The sequence below is a fragment of the Capricornis sumatraensis genome, chromosome 14 (assembly GCF_032405125.1).
Source record: "Capricornis sumatraensis isolate serow.1 chromosome 14, serow.2, whole genome shotgun sequence".
Taxonomy (NCBI): domain Eukaryota; kingdom Metazoa; phylum Chordata; class Mammalia; order Artiodactyla; family Bovidae; genus Capricornis; species Capricornis sumatraensis.
In genome coordinates, this window is record NC_091082.1 from 34,915,651 (window position 1) to 34,934,213 (window position 18,563).

The following is an 18,563-nucleotide window of genomic DNA, read 5'->3' on the forward strand; positions in this document are numbered from 1 at the left end:
AACTGAATTATAACCTACTCAGTTGGTATAGACTAATTAGGGTTGAAAGAGAAGAGTTGGTAAGATGTGAAGTGCTACAGCCAGGACTCACACCCAGTTCTGCCAAACTCAAAGGAAATATTTCTAATTCAAAGTAAGAATCTAATTCAAAGGTGTTAAACCATAACACCTTTCAATTTTTCTTTTTAAAATGAAATGGCATACAATTCATGAAGATTTTAGTATCTGTACTAACTTATGAGAAAGGAAAAATTATATCTGCTTAGAAAACTGAAAAATCCATTTAAGCAATTAAAGTCCCATGTCCCTGCTGGCAGACATAGTTAGAAACCTCAATGCAGGGCAGCTATGACAGAGTCGCTCATACAGATGGCAAAGTATCAAACAATATGAAAACAATTTAGGACCCAAAGTATAAGCCACCTTCAGTATTTCTGAAGTTTTGAGCCTTTTTCTAAGCCCTTCCCAGAGGACTTAAGCTTTTTAACAATTTAAAAAATAAGTTAAGTGCAGGTATATGGATAAGCTTCTAGGATAAAACCTTAAACACCCACCTTCAGCCTTCAGATACAGTGAAAAAGAGCCTGGTTCCTGTGTCCTATAAGCTTGAGAGGAACCACAGGATATAAATCCTGATAATACTTCATGGTCAAAGTGTATGTTACAAGTGTTCTTGGCCAACAAAACAACTTTCTGTGTACCAACACAGAAAAAAATCTTATAGAATCCAGGCAATACCACCACACACACACACACACACACGCACACACACATATATATATACATCCATTTTAAAAAAATTATAGCTGACTTAAATGCTTTCTAAAGTTTTATTCCAACTTATGAACCAAAAAGGGATTCCCCAAACTTAACCTTTCTTTAGTAGGATGTATGTAAATTATACTCTTTGTAAATGCTGGAAGTTTTTAGACTTAGCCGTTTTAGTCTTCTTTCTTACCTGGTCTGTTAGTGGCTGCCATAATAAAAACTTGCTGACGTGTTTCCAGACCATCCATCTCTGTAAGCAGCTGATTCACCACTCGGACACTTGCCCCTGTCTAAAAACAAATAAATATAGCTCCATCAGCTCCTAATAAAAAGAAGAACACACTGCTGTTTTTTTTCCATACAAAATATTATAATTGCTAACTTGAATGAAAGCTTCTGTCAAAAGATATAATATCATTTCTGAAGAAGTCACTGTATCTAATCACTGTGCAAAACATGTTCTTGTCAGTGTGCTTCCCCCACAATCTTGCTACTATCCACAATTCAGATGAGGAAACCAAGGCTGCGAGAGGCTATTTGTCCAAGGTCTCAAAGCTAGATAAAGATAGAAATGAAATTCAATCTCAGGCTCAGCTGGTGCCAAAGTCTTACACCTCTGAGTCAGTTGAAGAAGCAACAGCTGAGAATTCAAAATCCTGTGATAAACCATAATGGAAAAGAATATGAAAAGAAATGTACATGTGTATAACTGAATCAATTTGCTTTAATACAATTAATATTATATATAATTGCATTAATATTAAATATTAATATAACCAATAACATATAATATTAATGTATTGCTGCTGCTACTGCTAAGTCACTTCAGTCGTGTCTGACTCTGTGTGACCCCACAGACGGCAGCCCACCAGGCTCCCCCATCCCTGGGATTCTCCAGGCAAGAACACTGGAGTGGGTTGCCATTTCCTTCTCCAACGCATGAAAGTGAAACGTGAAAGAAAAGTCGCTCAGTCACGTCTGACTCTTTGCAACCCCATGGACTGCAGCCCACCAGGCTCCTCCATCCATGGGATTAATATACTAAATATCAATATAATTAATACCATCAATTAGTTTAATACAAATTAATACAACATTGTAAATCAATTATACATCAATAAAATAAATTTTTAAAAAAGATCTAATAGCTACAGTGAATTTCCCTTTGGGCAAATCTAGACTCAGCTCTTTTTTAAGGTATTTAAAGATTTGCTTGATGTGGACCATCTTTAAAGTTTTTACTGAATTTACTACAATATTTTTTCTGTTTTAGGTTTTGGTTTCTTGGCTGCAAGGCATGTGGGAGCTTAGATCCCTGACCAAGGATCAAGCATGCACCCCTTGTATCGGTAGGTGAACTTTTATCCACTGAACTGCCAGGGAAGTCCCAAGATTCAATGTTTGGATGCCAGATCAGGCTCCCCAGGACACTGGATATCCAGAGCTATCAGCTGGGACACTGAGGCCTTTTCTCTTTTCCATGAAGCATATAATACAAAGCTCAGGGCAATATCCAAGAGAAAGATGCAAGAAGTTGGTGAAGAAAGGGTTATTTACCCATTAAACAGAGAGCTTTAAAATTCACAATGGAGGAAATGAGAAAAGTAGTGGTGTGCTTCTTTTTGTCATTAATTGCCTTTTTTCAACATAAATTTTGTGTACAGAGGCAGTAATGAGTTTAACACACTGATTTCTCCAGAAAAAAATTTTGGTGTACCTTATTATCACTCGTTGGAGACATAGCATTAACAGTCAGAACATTAACAGAACTATAATCCAGATTCAAGAAAAAAAAATAAAGAAAAAAAAAAAACACACCACTATTCTACCTAAGCAAAGTAAAAACCTCAGAATTGATTTTATTATATCAAAATGTAAAATTTTATATAATAAAAAAGATAAGTGATAAAACTGGGAAAAACAGTACCAATACACGTAACTAGTCAACAGACTAATCACCATCATATATAAAGAGCTCTTATAAATTAACAACAACAAAAAAGGGAAGACATGTTATATGTGTTGCCAAAGCAAGCACAGAAAAACAAATAGAGTCAATAGTAAAAGGGTCAGAGACATGAATACTAAAATTTAATACCATGTTTTGACAATAAAACTGAGAAAAATAAAAAGATAGGTATTACTCATTATTGACAAAGATATAGGAAATAGTTATTTTACACACTGTTGTTAACAGATGTATATAACTGGCAGTTTTTGTGAAAAAAGATTTAGTATTAACTTTCAAAATATATAGGACTTCCCTGGTGGCTCAGACAGTAAAGCTTCTTGCTTACCTGGGTTCGATCCCTGGGTCGGGAAGATCCCCTGGAGAAGGAAATGGCAGCCCACTCCAGTACTCTTGCTTGGAGAACCCCATGGACAGAGGAGCATGGTAGGCTGCAGCCCATGGGGTCGCAAAGAGTCGGTCACGACTGAGCGACTTCCCTTCACTTCACTTCAAAATATATGTATACATCTTCTACCCAGAAATTCTACTTCCAGAACTCTCACAGATTGCCACATGGGCACAAAAGTATGTGATAAGAATCAATACAGATGTATTTGTAAGAGAAACAACTAGAAACAATGTAAACGTCCTAAACATAGGAATTCCTGAGTTAAATCTTCTCTATCCAGACTGTGGCATATTTATGTAATAGCTAAAAAATAAGTTATTAAGAACATGGGGAAAGTGTCAAGGTAGGATGACCACATCTATGTTAAAAAAGAAGTCGAAATCATACATGTTTTTAACATTACAGAAAAAGTTCCAGACCACAAATGCAAAACACTCAGCTGTCAGCAGAAGTAACCTCCAAGAACAACAGGGAGGAGAACAGGAAGAAAAGATTTGACTCTCTTTATACTTCATTTGAATTTTTCCCAATATGTATTCATGAGTAACTTACATGATTTAAAAAAAAAAAGGATACATTTAATTTTAAAATATTTTCAGAATCCCCTTCAGGTGAAAATGTTAAAGAAAAACATATTCTGAATACAAAAATGTGAGGGAGCAGTGAGGCATGAGAGAGAGAACCTAGAAGTCAGAAATGTAGTTCATACGGACGCAGACTTCTTTGAGGGCAGGGAGTTGACTGGACATATACCTCAGTGAACTCCTAATTTAAATTACCAGTTGATAACAGAGAGACGCAAACCAATGAACAGGCTGTCAATGAAAGAGAAGGGAGTAAAAAGTAAAATGCAGAGCGTGGCTCCACCAGCTAGACATAATGTGTAGGGTTTTGCCTGGGATACACATTAGGTTTTGGAGTGTGACAGCTGGCAAGAGAACCTTGGAAGGATCTCTGCCCTGGCCACTCACATCACTATCAGAGATAAGACTGCAATAAAAGATTTTTTGCAATACTGCTGACTACTAGGTGAGGAAACAAAAGTGCTATGATATCAAGCACATTTATCCCAGTCAAGTTTTGTTTCTGCAACTTTTGAACACTTGTGAATTTTAAGCAAAATGAGGCACCTAATGAATGTTTCACAATCTAAGAACATACATAAAATAACTATTTGAAGATAAATCACAAGAGAAATACAATCACTTCCTTAATCATCTTGTAATAAATGTACTTACAACACAGTTTTCTCTATTCTCTTCAAAAGGTTATTTTTTTTTATATTATGCTTCACTACTCTTCCAACTCTTTTATAACAGTATTCCTGAGAACTATTTCTGGGCACTTATTGTACAGAAATTTCTAAGAACAGTGATTCACAGTAGTAATGCAAGTGGTATTTAATGCAGATCAATTTATGTCTTCCCCAGATAGAAATGGTGCTGAGTCTTAAAGCATATTATCTGACCCTACTTGGAGCACATGATGTCTTAAATTACATTTTCTACTCTTTCAGGAACCCTGAAAACAATCATCAGATTACAAGGTAAGCTATCCAGAACTAACATTCCATTCCCAACAACACACTTGTGTCAAACAGGTATGAGAAACCAAAATAATACACAGAAAAACAAAATGAATACAGAGACTAATAAAAATAAAACTGTTATCCTTAGGCCATTTTCAAATTACTAGGTTTCTTCACTTAAATAGTCTCAGCGTTCTAAAGGAATGACTTTATAAAACAACTATTTGAACTCTACATAACTTTACAAGAAATTAAAAAAGGTTTGGTGCTTCAAAAAAATCTGTAATCACTAAACTATGATACCTACCTCTCTGGCTGATCTTCGAGGGCATAAGGCATCCACTTCATCAAAGAATATCACACAGGGTGCTGAGTTCTTGGCTCGTTGAAAAACCTGTCGCACAGCACGCTCACTCTCACCAACATACTGACCATACACAGAATGGAAATAAAATGTAGAAACAATTCAACTTTGGAGTTTGGGCCAGATTATAGTAATACTAGTTTTAAATGACATGTATATATCAGAGTTCAAAAAGCATTAGGTCAAAACACAGGCAACAGCTGACATTTAACCATTCTGACCTACAAAAATAGTTTTATTTGGTTCAACTTCATAAAATTAGCTCTTGGTTAAACTTATTATAAATTTCCTCATTTATAAAATGAAGACTAAATAGAATATAAGGTCTCTTCTAGGTCAAGAAAAATTCCACAATTCTATGGCATTTTAGAACTGATCAAAGCTTTATGCATATAAAACACCCAGCATATATTTTCATTAGTTCAACAGTTTTTTAAATGAGAAGAGGACAACTTACTGTCCTACTGTTGTTTCTATATAGGTCATCTTGCTAAAGGAAGAACTCATGTGATAATATAGCATCCGAGGAGGCAAATTAAGCCAGCTAGATATCTAGCAGGTTTCATAAATGCATACTGTATGGTAAAATCAAAATACAAACCAATTCACAGACAGCTACAACATTAGAACTAACTAGAATAAAAAGTTATATGTAAAACAGCTTCACTTTTAGCTAGGCACAAACAATTATTTGTGTAAAATTTCAACCTAGCTAACTAAGAAAAGCTTTTCTTCTAATAATACTAAATAAGACAGAATCTGAAAACATCTTTACAATGGCAATTATACCTAAAGTATCTTTTATATTACTGTATGATTATATGGCCATATGAAAGTAATTAAGGCACAGATGACATCAGAGATGACAGCGATTAAAGTACTTTTGTTTTCTATCTGAGTAGATCTTCTTTTCTTCAGATCTGTCCGACACCTTTCATTGTACTTTTCCTTATTCTGCTTCTCTCACATGACCTGCTTTCCCAACCTACCTCAACACAGTTCTTGCAGTCTAAAAGACCATTGATCTTTCTTCCCATTGCTCTCTCATCTCTTACAGCACCTCCTACTGTTATAATTTCTGAGCTATTCTACAATACCTTCACCATATTACAACATAAGTCCTTGGAAAGCAGAAGCCATGACCATTCCAAATTTTTCTGTGACCATAACATCCTGCACAGTGTACAAATACAGCAGACCAACTTAGTTTCCTGAAAAAAATCTAAATTAACAAAAATTAAATTTGGAATGCTGAACCAAAACATTCAGTAGATGTTTTTAAATTATTATCATTTTAAACTGATTGATTTTGGCTGCACTGGTCTTTGTTGCTGTCCTTTGACATGTATATAATGCTCAACTTAAACATCTATCCAGAAAAAAAAAACTGAGTTTTTATTTTTTAAAAATTTCTAATTGGAAGATAATAATTGCTTTATAATACTATGTTGGTTTCTGCCATACATCAACATGAATCAGCCAGAGGTATACATATTTCCCCTCCCTCTTGAACCTTCCTCCTATCTCCCAATCCATGCATCCCTCTAGGTTGTAACAGAGTTAAGTTTTTAAAACTGTGGTTATAAGTCATTCAATATACTACTACACATAAAACTAATAACTAGAGGCAAATATATCAACAAGGGAAATATTATAATGTTTAACAAAAATAACAAAATCAAGTTATAAAAGAACACATACCATTTATAAAAAGTGGCTTTGTTTTTATCATTTATGAAAGCAGTTCCAAACATATAATGAAAGTAGACATAACAATGTAATGAATCCCAAATACCTCCATCACCCAGCTTCATAATTATCAACACAATTCATGATCAGTTTTGTTTCATCTAAACCCTGTCCACTTTCTACTTGTTATTTTGATGGAAAGCCCAGACATCATAACTTTATTTATAAATATTTTACTACCTCTAAAAGATAGTAGTTTTAACATTAACTACATGACTACCACACTTAAAAGTTATTTTCTTAATTTAGGGATAAATATATAATATATATAGTAAATGTAAAAAGTGTACTGAATGAACTGAAAAAGCCTTTTTAAACAAACGATACCATTTTCATTTCTTCTTTCTTTGAATATTACGGAATGGCATTTTTACTTTTCATAGGCATAAACAGGAAATAAGAAATTCAAAGTCCCAAACTTGAGATACAAACTGCTTAAATGCAGTAAGAAGTTGTTGTATAGTAAATACTTCAGTGATTTCTTTCCCTCTAAGTATTTTTATTTATTAATCCTTAACTCATCTGAAGGAAAGCAGATTAGGAGTCTGATGACACAGATTCAAATGTCAGCTCCACTAACCCCAAGCTATTGGGGACTGGTCGAGTTATACAACTCCTTGAAACTTAAGTTTCCTCATCTGTGAATCAGGGCAACAATATGTACCTCACAGGGTTGTTGAAGAATAATACATGTAAAGTGTTGACAAATTTGGAGTTAACACTTTAAAATGCTGACTATTTTGATTATTTCCATTTTGCTGGTGAAAAAATCTAGGCTCAGATGTTAACAGACTTAATTAAAAAAGCATTTATACACAGCGAACAGTACAGCAAAGCAAAGCTCCATCTCTTCACTAATGCAGTGATTTTACCAAAATACCACAACTATTTCAAAATTCTGAGGACCCTGTAATCTGAATGACCATTACTTTTCCTAATAAAAAATAATAGCTAATGCCACAGCAACTTACCATGTTTAGTAATTCAGGGCCCTTGACAGATATAAAATTTAACCCAGACTCATTTGCAACAGCCTAGTAAGAGAAAAAAGACACAAATGAGGTAAGTACACAATAAAATACTAATAATGTGTGATAATACAAGGAATTTTTGCAGTTTATCTCTATTTCCCCCTTTTCATAGCTGCCTCTTTCTCATTAGAAGGAGAACAGACAAACGGGAATAAAAAGAAACTCAATACTCTTCACAAATTATTCAGACAAAAAATCAGATGGAAATGACCAGAAACATTTATGTAAATCTTTTGTTTGCATAAATGTGGTATATGTAAGCATATTTGAAGCGTGAGTTCAGAATCCTAGTAGAAATCTCAGTGGGCACAAATGCCCTGCCCAATGAAAGCAATCAGTCATTCACTCATTTATAATCCAAAATTCAAAAGCATCAATATCAGTCTTTACGGTACTTCAGTCAGTTCAGCTGCTCAGCTGTGTCCTACTCTTTGCGACCCCAAGGGCTGCGGCACGCCAGGCCTCCCTGTCCATCACCAACTCCCGGAGTTTACTCACACTCATGTCCATTGAGTCGGCAATGCCATCCAACCATCTCATCCTTTGTCGCCCCCTTCTCCTCCTGCCTCCAATCTTTCCCAGCATCAGGGGCTTTTCCAATGACTCAGTTCTTTGCAACAGGTGGCCAAAGTACTGGAGTTCAAATCAGTCCCCCCAGTGAATATTCAGGACTGATTTCGTTTAGGATGGACTGGATGGATTTCCTTGCAGTCCATGGGATGCTCAAGAGTCTTCTCCAACACAATTCAAAAGCATCAATTCTTTGGCGCTCAGCTTTTGTTACAGCCCAACTCTCACATCGATACATGACTACTGGAAAAACCATAGCTTTGACTAGAGGGACCTTTGTTGCCCAAGTAACAACTGCTTTGAGAGTAACAACTTTGCTTTTTAATATGCTTTCTAGGTTCGTCATAACTTTTTTTCCAAGTAGCAAGAGTCTTTTAACTTCATGGCTGCACTCACCATTGCAGTGATTTTGGAGCCCAAGAAAACAAAGTCTCTCATTGTTTCCATTGTTTCCCCATCTATTTCCCACGAAGTGATGGGACCAGATGCCATGATCTTTGTTTTCTGAATGCGGACTCTTAAGCCAACTTTTTCACTCTCCTCTTTCACTTTCATCAAGAGGCTCTTTAGTTCTTCGCTTTCTGCCATAAGGGTGGTGTCATCTGCATATCGAGGTTATTGCTATTTCTCCCAGCAATCTTGATTCCAGCCTGTGCTTCATCCAGCCCAGCGTTTCTCATGATGTACCCTGCATATAAATTAAATGGGGGGGGGGGGGCGGTGACAATATACAGCCTTGACGTACTCCTTTTCCTATTTGGAACCAGTCTGTTGTTCTATGTCCAGTTCTATCTGTTGCTTCTTGACCTGCATACAGATTTCTTAGGAGGCAGGTCAGGTGGTCTGTATTCCCATCTCTCGAAGAATTTTCCATAGTTTGTTGTGATCCACACAGTCAAAGGCTTTGCTACTGCTGCTGCTAAGTTACTTCACTTGTGTCCGACCCTCAGCGACCCCATGGACCGCAGGCTTCCAGCCTCCTCCGTCCATGGGATTTTCCAGGCAAAAGTACTGGAGTGGGGTGCCATTGCTTTTTCCACAAAGGCTTTGACACAGTCAATAAAGGAGATGTTTTTCTACAACTCTCTTGCTTTTTCAATGATCCAACGGATGTTGGGAATATGATCTCTGGTTCCTGCCTTTTGTGAATCCAGTTTGAACATCTGGAAGTTCATGGTTCAAGTACTGCTGAAGCCTGGTTTGGAGAATTTTGAGCATTACTTTGCTAGTGTGTGAGATGAGTGCAATTGTGTGGTACTTTGAGAATTCTTTGGCATTGCCTTTCTTAGGGATTGGAATGAAAACTGACCTTTTCCAGTCCTGTGGGCCACTGCTGAGTTTTCCAAATTGGCTGGCATATTGAGTGCAGCACTTTCACAGCATCATCTTTTAGGATTTGAAATAGCTCGACTGGAATTCCATCACCTCCCCAACTTTGTTCATGATGATGCTTCCTAAGGTCCACTTGACTTTGCATTCCAGGATGTCTTTCTCTAGGTGAGTGATCACACCATCATGTATCTGAATCATGAAGATCTTTTTTGTATAGTTCTTCTGTGTATTCTTGCCACCTCTTCTTAATCTCTTCTGCTTCTGTTAGGTCCATACCTTTTCTGTCCTTTATGGTACTTACAAATTATTTTTTAATAAAGATTAAGCTGTATGGTTTAAAGCCAAAGATAGCAACAAAGGAGAAATATATGGTGACACATTTAGAAGAATCCAAAAACTATACTGTGAAGGCAGAGCTGAAGTCTAAATAAAATCACTCCAAACTTCAAAATGATCAAGGAATAAAGCTCCTTTCTATGTTTAAAACTTGATATCTGAGCTCAAGATTTGTGTTCAACACACTCCTCAGTATCTCCACTTGGATCTTTCAAAAAATTTTTCCATTTGGATCTTATAGGAATTCAAGTCTGTCATTTCCAAAGCAGGACTCTTGAATCTCCCAAAGCCCAAACTCTCCAAACCCCACACCCTAAATTCTTTTCCTCCTCATCCCAGTAAATACATTTTCTAAGCCAAAGCCACGGTGTCTCCCCTTGATCTCTTGTTAGATCAGTGAACCCATACGGAAGTTCTACTGGCTCTAATGCTAAAATGTAGGTGAGTCTGTCACTTCCTATTCGTCCACTATACCATCACCTTCATCCACACCATGTCCTATTGTCTGAACACGCAAAAAACCCAGATCAAACCAAACCCCCAAAACCCTGACTAGCTTCCTTTCCCTCTTGCCTCCCTCCAGTCCATTTTCCACTTAACTGTCAAGGAATTCTTAAAAATGTAAATAAGAGGGGAGGGATAAATTGGGAGATTGCGACTGACATGCACACAGTATCATATATAACATGGGTAACTAATAAGAACCTGAGGTGCAAATATAACCAATTCAAAAACAAACACGACAAGGCACCCAGGCCAGGGAACTGCATCAACCCAGTGAATCCACATATTAGCTTGCAGGACCTTCCTTCTGGCTACAGTTTTCTAAAACTGTTGCGAAAAAAATGCAGGCCAACAACCCCCTCCTTTGTTCTCATCTGCCTCCTTTGCTCCCAAACTCCTTTACAGCAATGCTGTATAAGAGTACTAGAAGCATTCAGCAAGAAAATTTAATGATATAAGTAAAAATAAGTTTAAAAAATCTTACATGTACACACACACACGAGCAAATGGCACTGTGGATATTTGGTATTTACTGAGGAGCCACAAATTATTTGGCTGCTATGAAACTTACTAAAAATGCCATTCATTTTATTTTGATTCTATAATTTATTTTTAATCAATTAATTTATTTTTGCCATCAATTTTAATTTGTTTACAAGTAATCCAAATGTTTTTAAAAGGTGATAAGGGTTAAGTAAATTACAGATGGAATATTATACAGACACTAAAAATCATGACTAATGTAAGTTACAAATAACAAAAATGGCTCTAGTAAGCTTGATTCCAAAGGGAAGGTAGGAATCAGAAAAGACTGAGAAAACTGCCCAGATGATTACTGGGGGCAGGAGGGGAAGCCACAAAACTTAAAAAGTGTCAAAAATATGATTAACAAATTAAGAAGGCCCAAAACACTGATAAACTACAAATATAACAGATCTTACTATATGAAGAGTGATTATAAGAAAATCACATGCATGTCAATAGGAAAACAAAGGATATGAACAAACAAAGCCAATAAAACACATTATTTTTAAAAACCCACAAGTAATTTGTAAAACATAACTTAAAACCTGGAAGATAACCATGTTTACCCATAAGACTGTCAAATATTAAAAACTGTCAACGGCTATTGCTAATTCAGGGTGCTGGGGAAATAGACACTCATACTCTACTGAATGAGGAGAAACTGGCACAAACTTCTTAGAAGACACTTCGGTAATGGATCAAATGTACCTGGTTAACAAAGTATTTTGATGGAGTGGTAATGGATCAAAACCTTTAAACGCATTCTTTTCATTAAAAAAAATATTCATGAATGCACTCTATTAAAATTACCCATCAAACTACAAAAATGTCAGCACAGGACGGTTCCATGCAGTGTTGTTTAAACAGAGGATCATTTCATGAATTATAGAGCATGTTTATGGCAGGATACTCTGCAGGTATTAAAAACACTAATGTTTATCTATGTATGTTGACATGGGAAGATGTTCAAGAAGTATTGCTGAGTGAGAAATCCATGTTTAAAAATCTTACAGTTGTACATATATTTGTAAAAGTTATGTATGTTATCTTGAAATGTAAGTGGGACAATAACATCTGCAAGGACTAACAAAATGAAATTATTATCAGGCAAGAGAGAGGGGATTATAAGTAATGCTTTCCCCTTTTGCTTATCTACTTTTTCTATTAATACTGCAAAAACCTAAGTTTTCAAAATAACAACTGCAGTAAGGAACGTAGAAAAAATACTTCACTTATAAATAATAACTATACCAAGGCAGGAAACAAACTTAGCTACAAACTACAACTATGTGATAATGTGCCTTAAAATGAATATAATACACAGAATATATAATTTTTGTTAAAATTGATGGAGTTTTGATATATTGAAATTTTTCTTTTCCAAATTTTCAATGATATATCTTTTGTAATTCAAATAAAAGTGGGAAACTTCATGAAGAAAATTTGCTAGTCGTTCCAAAATGAACTTCTAATAGAAATTATGCAAAAATATCCCTCTATAACATTTAAAGTTGAATTCATATTACCCTAACTGATAGTAAGAAACAAAATACATGCCACTGATTTATTCCATACCTTTGCGAGCAGAGTTTTCCCACAGCCAGGAGGACCAGCCAGGAGGACTCCAGCTGGAGTCACCAAGCCAAGAGCTTTGAACTGATCTGGGTTACGTACTGGTGCCTGGAAAACACAATCCCAACATCAACCTGTTACAAATGTCCACTTTATACTGCATATTCAAATTATCTCTAGATGCCTATTTTCAACACTGATTGTGAGGCCTGAAGATAAGAACAGAGCTTAGCACAGAGTGCTTCCTCTGTTTCCAGCATGAGGTAAAGGGCGATAAATTTAAACTCCTTGCTCTTAAAAAATTTATACTTACAACTTACATTTAAGTTCTGGGAACATTTTAGATATAGTATTTCAACATTTTAAACTCAGAAATTTTTAGAAAATGTCTCTAGATTTCTAGGCTATAAAAATTTTAGGCACTGCCCCCCTTTAAGAAATCAGCAGCAGCAGTACTCCATGTAGTCAACAGCAGGAGATACCTTTTCACTACCATCTCCATGTATTTTCTTTTAATATTTACACACCTCTAAGGGAACACTTTATGCAAAGATGGGCACAATAAAGGACAGAAATGGTATAGACCTAACAGAAGCAGAAGATATTAAGAAGAGGTGGCAAGAATACACAGACAAACTGTACAAAAAAGATCTTTACAACCCAGATAATCACGATGGTGTGATCACTCACCTAGAGCAAGACATCGTGGAATGTGAAGTCAAGTGGGCCTTAGAAAGCATCACTAAGAACAAAGCTAGTGGAGGTGATGGAATTCCAGTGGAGCTATTTCAAATCCTAAAAGATGAGGCTTTCAAAGTGCTGCATTCAATATGCTACCAATCTGGAAAACTCAGCAGTGGCCAGAGGACTGGAAAAGGTCAGTTTTCATTCCAATCCCAAAGAAAGGAAATGCCAAAGAATGCTCGAACTACTGCACAATCGCACTCATCTCACACACTAGCAAAGTAATACTCAAAATTCTCCAAGCCAGACTTCAGCAACACGTGAACCATGAACTTCCAGATGTTCAAACTGGATCAGAAAAGGCAGAGGAACCAGAGATCAAATTGCCAGCATCTGCTGGATCATGGAAAAAGCAAGCGAGTTCCAGAAAAACATCTATTTCTGCTTTATTGACTATGCCAAAGCCTTTGACTGTGTGGATCACAATAAACTGTGGAAAATTCTGAGAGAGATGGGAATACCAGACCACCTAACCTGCCTCCTGAGAAATCTGTAAGCAAGGTCAAGAAGCAACAGTTAGAACTGGGCATGGAACACACTGGTTCCAAATTGGGAAAGGAGTATGTCAAGGCTGTATACTGTCACCCTGCTTATTTAACTTATATGCAGAGTACATCATGAGAAACGCTAGACTGTATGAAACACAAGCTGGAATCAAGACTGCCAGGAAAAATATCAATAACCTCAGATATACAGACGACACCACGGCAGAAAGAGAAGAACTAAGGAGTCCATCCTAAAGGAAATCAGTCCTTCATTGGAAGGACTGATGCTGAAGCTGAAACTCCAATACTCTGGCCACCTGATGTGAAGAACTGACTCATTTTAAAAGACCCTGATGCTGGGAAAGATTGAAGGCAAAAGGAGAAGAGGACGACAGAGGATGAGATGGTTGGATAGCTTCACTGACTCAATGGACATGAGTCTGAGCAAACTGGGAGTTAGTGATAGACAGAGAGGCCTGGCATGCTGCACTTGCAAAGTGTCAGACACGACTGAGCAACTGAATTGAACTGAAATGGACTGGAAATCATTAATGAGCCATGAAGGAACATGAAAGTGGAAAAGACTAAATGAAAATTAACCGAAAGTTTCACGGGCACTAAAAGTGTTTTGATCCCAGTAGTGTGACTGAGCTCAGAAAGTATTTCTCAAATAATTTATTCCTGATTGAATCCTAAGTCTTTTTCTCTTTAAACCTCAGTGCCATAGAATTCAAACACAACCAAAAGAGTCAATATAAAGCAAATCTCAGAAGAATGAAAAGCCATCATTGGGGTGTTACAATAATATTATTGTATTATTATACAATAATAATTATTATATTATCATATTATCATACGATAATATTATTATAATAATAGTATTAATGTATTATTATATAATAATAATATTACAACAGAAAGTATATCATCATGCCAATATTACAACAGAAAGTATATATATTAGACATATAACCCAGCACACAGGCATGGCTGTTTAGGCATCACACACACCAACAACAGTGAGTGGCAGAAACACCTACCAATATTGCCATGGTGAGCTCTTCTCTAATGTCTTCCAGGGCACCAATATCTGCCCATGTCACATTAGGGACAGTGGCAAAGCCCTCCCTTTTGGCAGAGGGTTGGACAGAGGACAGAGCAACAAGAAAATCATTCAACTCAATGCACAGTCCTTTAAGCTGCTCTTCTGAGAGGGGATCTTGGTTCCTTAGCAACCCCAGCAGCCTTTGCAATTCTTCCTTAAAGGAAACAAATGAGGGAAAAACTGAAAAACCACAAAGCTTGTTGAAAAAGTTACTGTCTATACTTTTAAATATTCTTAGTGCAACATTTCTGTAAGGTATATAAACCCCTATAGCCTGGTAGGCTGCAGTCCATGGGGTCGCTAAGAGTCGGACACGACTGAGCGACTTCACTTTCACTTTTCCCTTTCATGCACTGGAGAAGGAAATGGCAACCCACTCCAGTGTTCTTGCCTGGAGAATCCCAGGGACGGCGGAGCCTGGTGGGCTGCCGTCTATGGGGTCGCAAAGAGTCGGACACGACTGAAGCGACTTAGCAGCAGCAGCAGCATACATTTTAATAATTTTCTTCATTGATATAGGTAATTTCTTTTGCTCTGACATAGCCAAGAAAAGATATATCGACTATTAACAAAGATAAGAATAATCTGTATATACTATACTAAGGCATGAGCAATTGGTAAATATTCAACAACCCCATGTTTCCAATTTTCACTTTTTACATATTCAAAAAACAGGTGAATTTTGATAAAATTAAAGTTACTCTGGTGGCAGTATGATTTCATAATACGGTTCTTTGATGATTTATCAACCAAACAGAAAGCAGACAATTTTCTTAGTACTAATGAATCTTGAACTTCCAAGGCAGATTTCTTGCTCTTTGAGGAATATGATAAGAACAGATATAAAAAGTAACCTAATAATTCAATTAATAAAATCCTAATTTACATGGACTATTATAAAAGGAATACATCTATTATTATTCTTAACAGATACCCTTTTGATTCCAAATGAGTAAGGAAGAAACAAATGATTTGAAAACCAAAGACCTGGATCTAAGCCCCTGCTCTGGAAAGTAGAGGCCACGTGGCCTCAGGCAAGTCACCATCTCTTAAGCTTCATTTCTTTAACTATAAAATGGGGACAGGAATGGTATTTATTTGACTAAGTTATATGGATCAAATTACATAAAATCCCCCTGTTCAAGCTATAAAATGCTATATAAATGTTATACTGAGTTTTCATGACTCACAAGACTCAAAATTTTAACAGATCTTAGATGATAAACATCCCTCTCACATTCCCCGGACTGTCACCCAGCTGAAGTTAGGGCCAAGGATATAGTTATGTCAGCAGACTATTTTGGTCTGTCTAACAAAAGATAACCTGGAATTTTAACCAAATGTCAATGTTATCACAGGAGTTGACAAATTTTCTGGAAAGAATTAGAGACTAAACACCAGAGACTTTGTGAGCCGTGCAGTCTCTGCTGTACAGACACCTATGAGAATCCTGCTGTCACATATGAAAACAGAAAAAGACTCTACATCAATAAATGAGCATGCCTATGCTCCAACAGAATTTTAATTTACAAAAACAGGAGGTAAGCAAGTGGGCCACAGCATGCCACAGTGTGTCAACCCTTGCTCTAGATTTCATAATCAGTATTACAAAGCGAGTTTATTTGGAATCAACTGAAGAAAGTAAAACAACTTGTCCTTCTGAAATTTTACATATATTGGGTATAACAATTATTTTAAAGACACAGTGCCAGTGAAACAGAAAATCACGAACTTCAACTACACTGACACCTGCCTGCTTTTAAGGTTAACACAAATTAGAAACATTCAAATGGAAAGTTTAAGGTCACTTAAGGTACCTGGATAGAAAGCACCTGTGTTTTAGAAGTGGGTTCAGCCCCAGTCCTTTTTTCCTGGTCTCCTTCAGAGGGCAAAGCTTCGATCTCAGGATTTTTCTTGGGTTGCCCCTGCAGCTCCATTAAGACCCTGTTGACTGCACACATAGCTGCCTCTCGGCAGAGTGCCATCAAGTCAGCACCAACGAAGCCTGGTGTGAGGTGTGCTAAGTGACGAAAATGAAAGGTTTCGGGAAGTCTTAGTTTTCTGCACAAAGTTTGAAGTATTCTGTGGAAAAGACAAGGAAAAGAAATTGAGATTCCTAACCTACTAGTAAAAACAAGTCACCAAATATATTTATGAGGGATCCCCTTGCAATGCAGGGGACGTGGATTTGATCCCTGGTCAGGGAACTAACATCCCACATGCCATAGAGCAACTAAGTCCCCGCACCGTGACTCCTGAGCCCCCTGCCACAACTAGAAAGTCCATGCACCAAAACAGTAAAGATCTCATGTGACACAACGAAGATATTGAGTGCTGCAACTAAGACTCGACACAGCCAAATATTAAAACCTATATATTTATGGAAGTCCTTCTCTGTCAATGGTATTATAACGGACACAATTTAAGATCAAACAGTTCACTTAACAAACATAAGATCAAACAGTTCACTTATTCAACAAATGCTAACTCTCTAATATATATCCCACCTTATTCTATTAGGGATTAAGTTATAAATATCTGCTGTATTAGACAATAGAATAAAAAAATAGGTTTTAAAAAAATATTCTGCCTTTAAGAGTTTGACAGTATTACAGAAGAAATAAGATAAATGATTTATAAGAATATAAGGTAAATTCTTTTAGAGTAAATTAAACGGACATCTGCCAGAAATAAAAAAGCCTCTAAACTGAAACCATTAGCTTTATTCATCACGAAAAGTTATGTTGATACAAACTTTAATACCCAATCCTATATTAGGACAGTTATTTCTCCAACTTTATCTTTATTTACTGCTAATCCCCGGTATTGCATGTGTGAGAAACTTTGCTCAACTCAACCAGCAATAGGGTATGTGTCAATGAAATGTGGACTTTTGGATAATTATTATCACTAAAGGAATACTGAAAATAATTTCTGTTAACACTGAATAAAATTTAAAAATAGTAAAGATATTCTGGACAAAAGGTCTGATACCAGACCACTTCAGTTTGAAGTCAGCTCTGCCCCTCTGTGTTATTTCATTTCTGTGCTTTAGTTTTCTCATCTGTTAAATATATATTATAATAGCACTTAATCATAGGTATGTTAGGTGAATATATGCAAAGGTGCCAGAACACTGGCTGATGCATAGTTAAGTTCCCAATAAATGTTCATTATTATTATTTAGATATTGTGATAGTATACATTAACCTGGACAAAATAACATGTGAAATTTCCAAATTTGTAAGAGAAACTAATAGTTTAAAATGTCAAGCTATTGGACAGTAAGTTAAAGAAACATCCTTTGGGATCATGTAAGTGAATAGAACAGAAGCAGATGAACATCACTTACAAATGAAAATTGTCACTTAGATACTATAAATAGTAGGCGTGAAGAAAAAGTTCCATTACAGAACTACTTCCTGGGGTTCCCTGGTGGCTTGGTGGTAAAGAATCTGCTTGCCAATGCAGGATACACAGGTTGGATCCCTGATCTGCGAAGATGCCACATGCTGTGGAGCAACTAAGCCCGTGTGCCAAAAACACTGAGCCTGTGCTCTAGAGCCCAGGAGCTGCAATTACTCAGCACA

The 18,563-nt window shown here is 36.5% G+C and overlaps 1 protein-coding gene across 6 annotated transcripts in view; it reads right to left on the bottom strand.

Moving 5' to 3' along the window:
• The window catches only part of NVL (nuclear VCP like), an 83,282-nt gene that overhangs the window by 38,406 nt on the left and 26,313 nt on the right, over positions 1-18,563 (bottom strand). For 4 of the 6 annotated variants that reach the window (XM_068986036.1, XM_068986037.1, XM_068986040.1 and 1 more), the window contains 6 exons: positions 16,791-17,055; positions 14,909-15,127; positions 12,643-12,747; positions 7,741-7,803; positions 4,964-5,083; positions 959-1,058 (listed from right to left, as the gene is read on the bottom strand). In XM_068986036.1, coding sequence (XP_068842137.1) covers positions 959-1,058; positions 4,964-5,083; positions 7,741-7,803; positions 12,643-12,747; positions 14,909-15,127; positions 16,791-17,055 — 872 coding nt within the window. The remainder of the gene's footprint in view (positions 1-958; positions 1,059-4,963; positions 5,084-7,740; positions 7,804-12,642; positions 12,748-14,908; positions 15,128-16,790; positions 17,056-18,563) is intronic. The other 2 variants (XM_068986038.1, XM_068986035.1) reach the window with 1 other exon arrangement.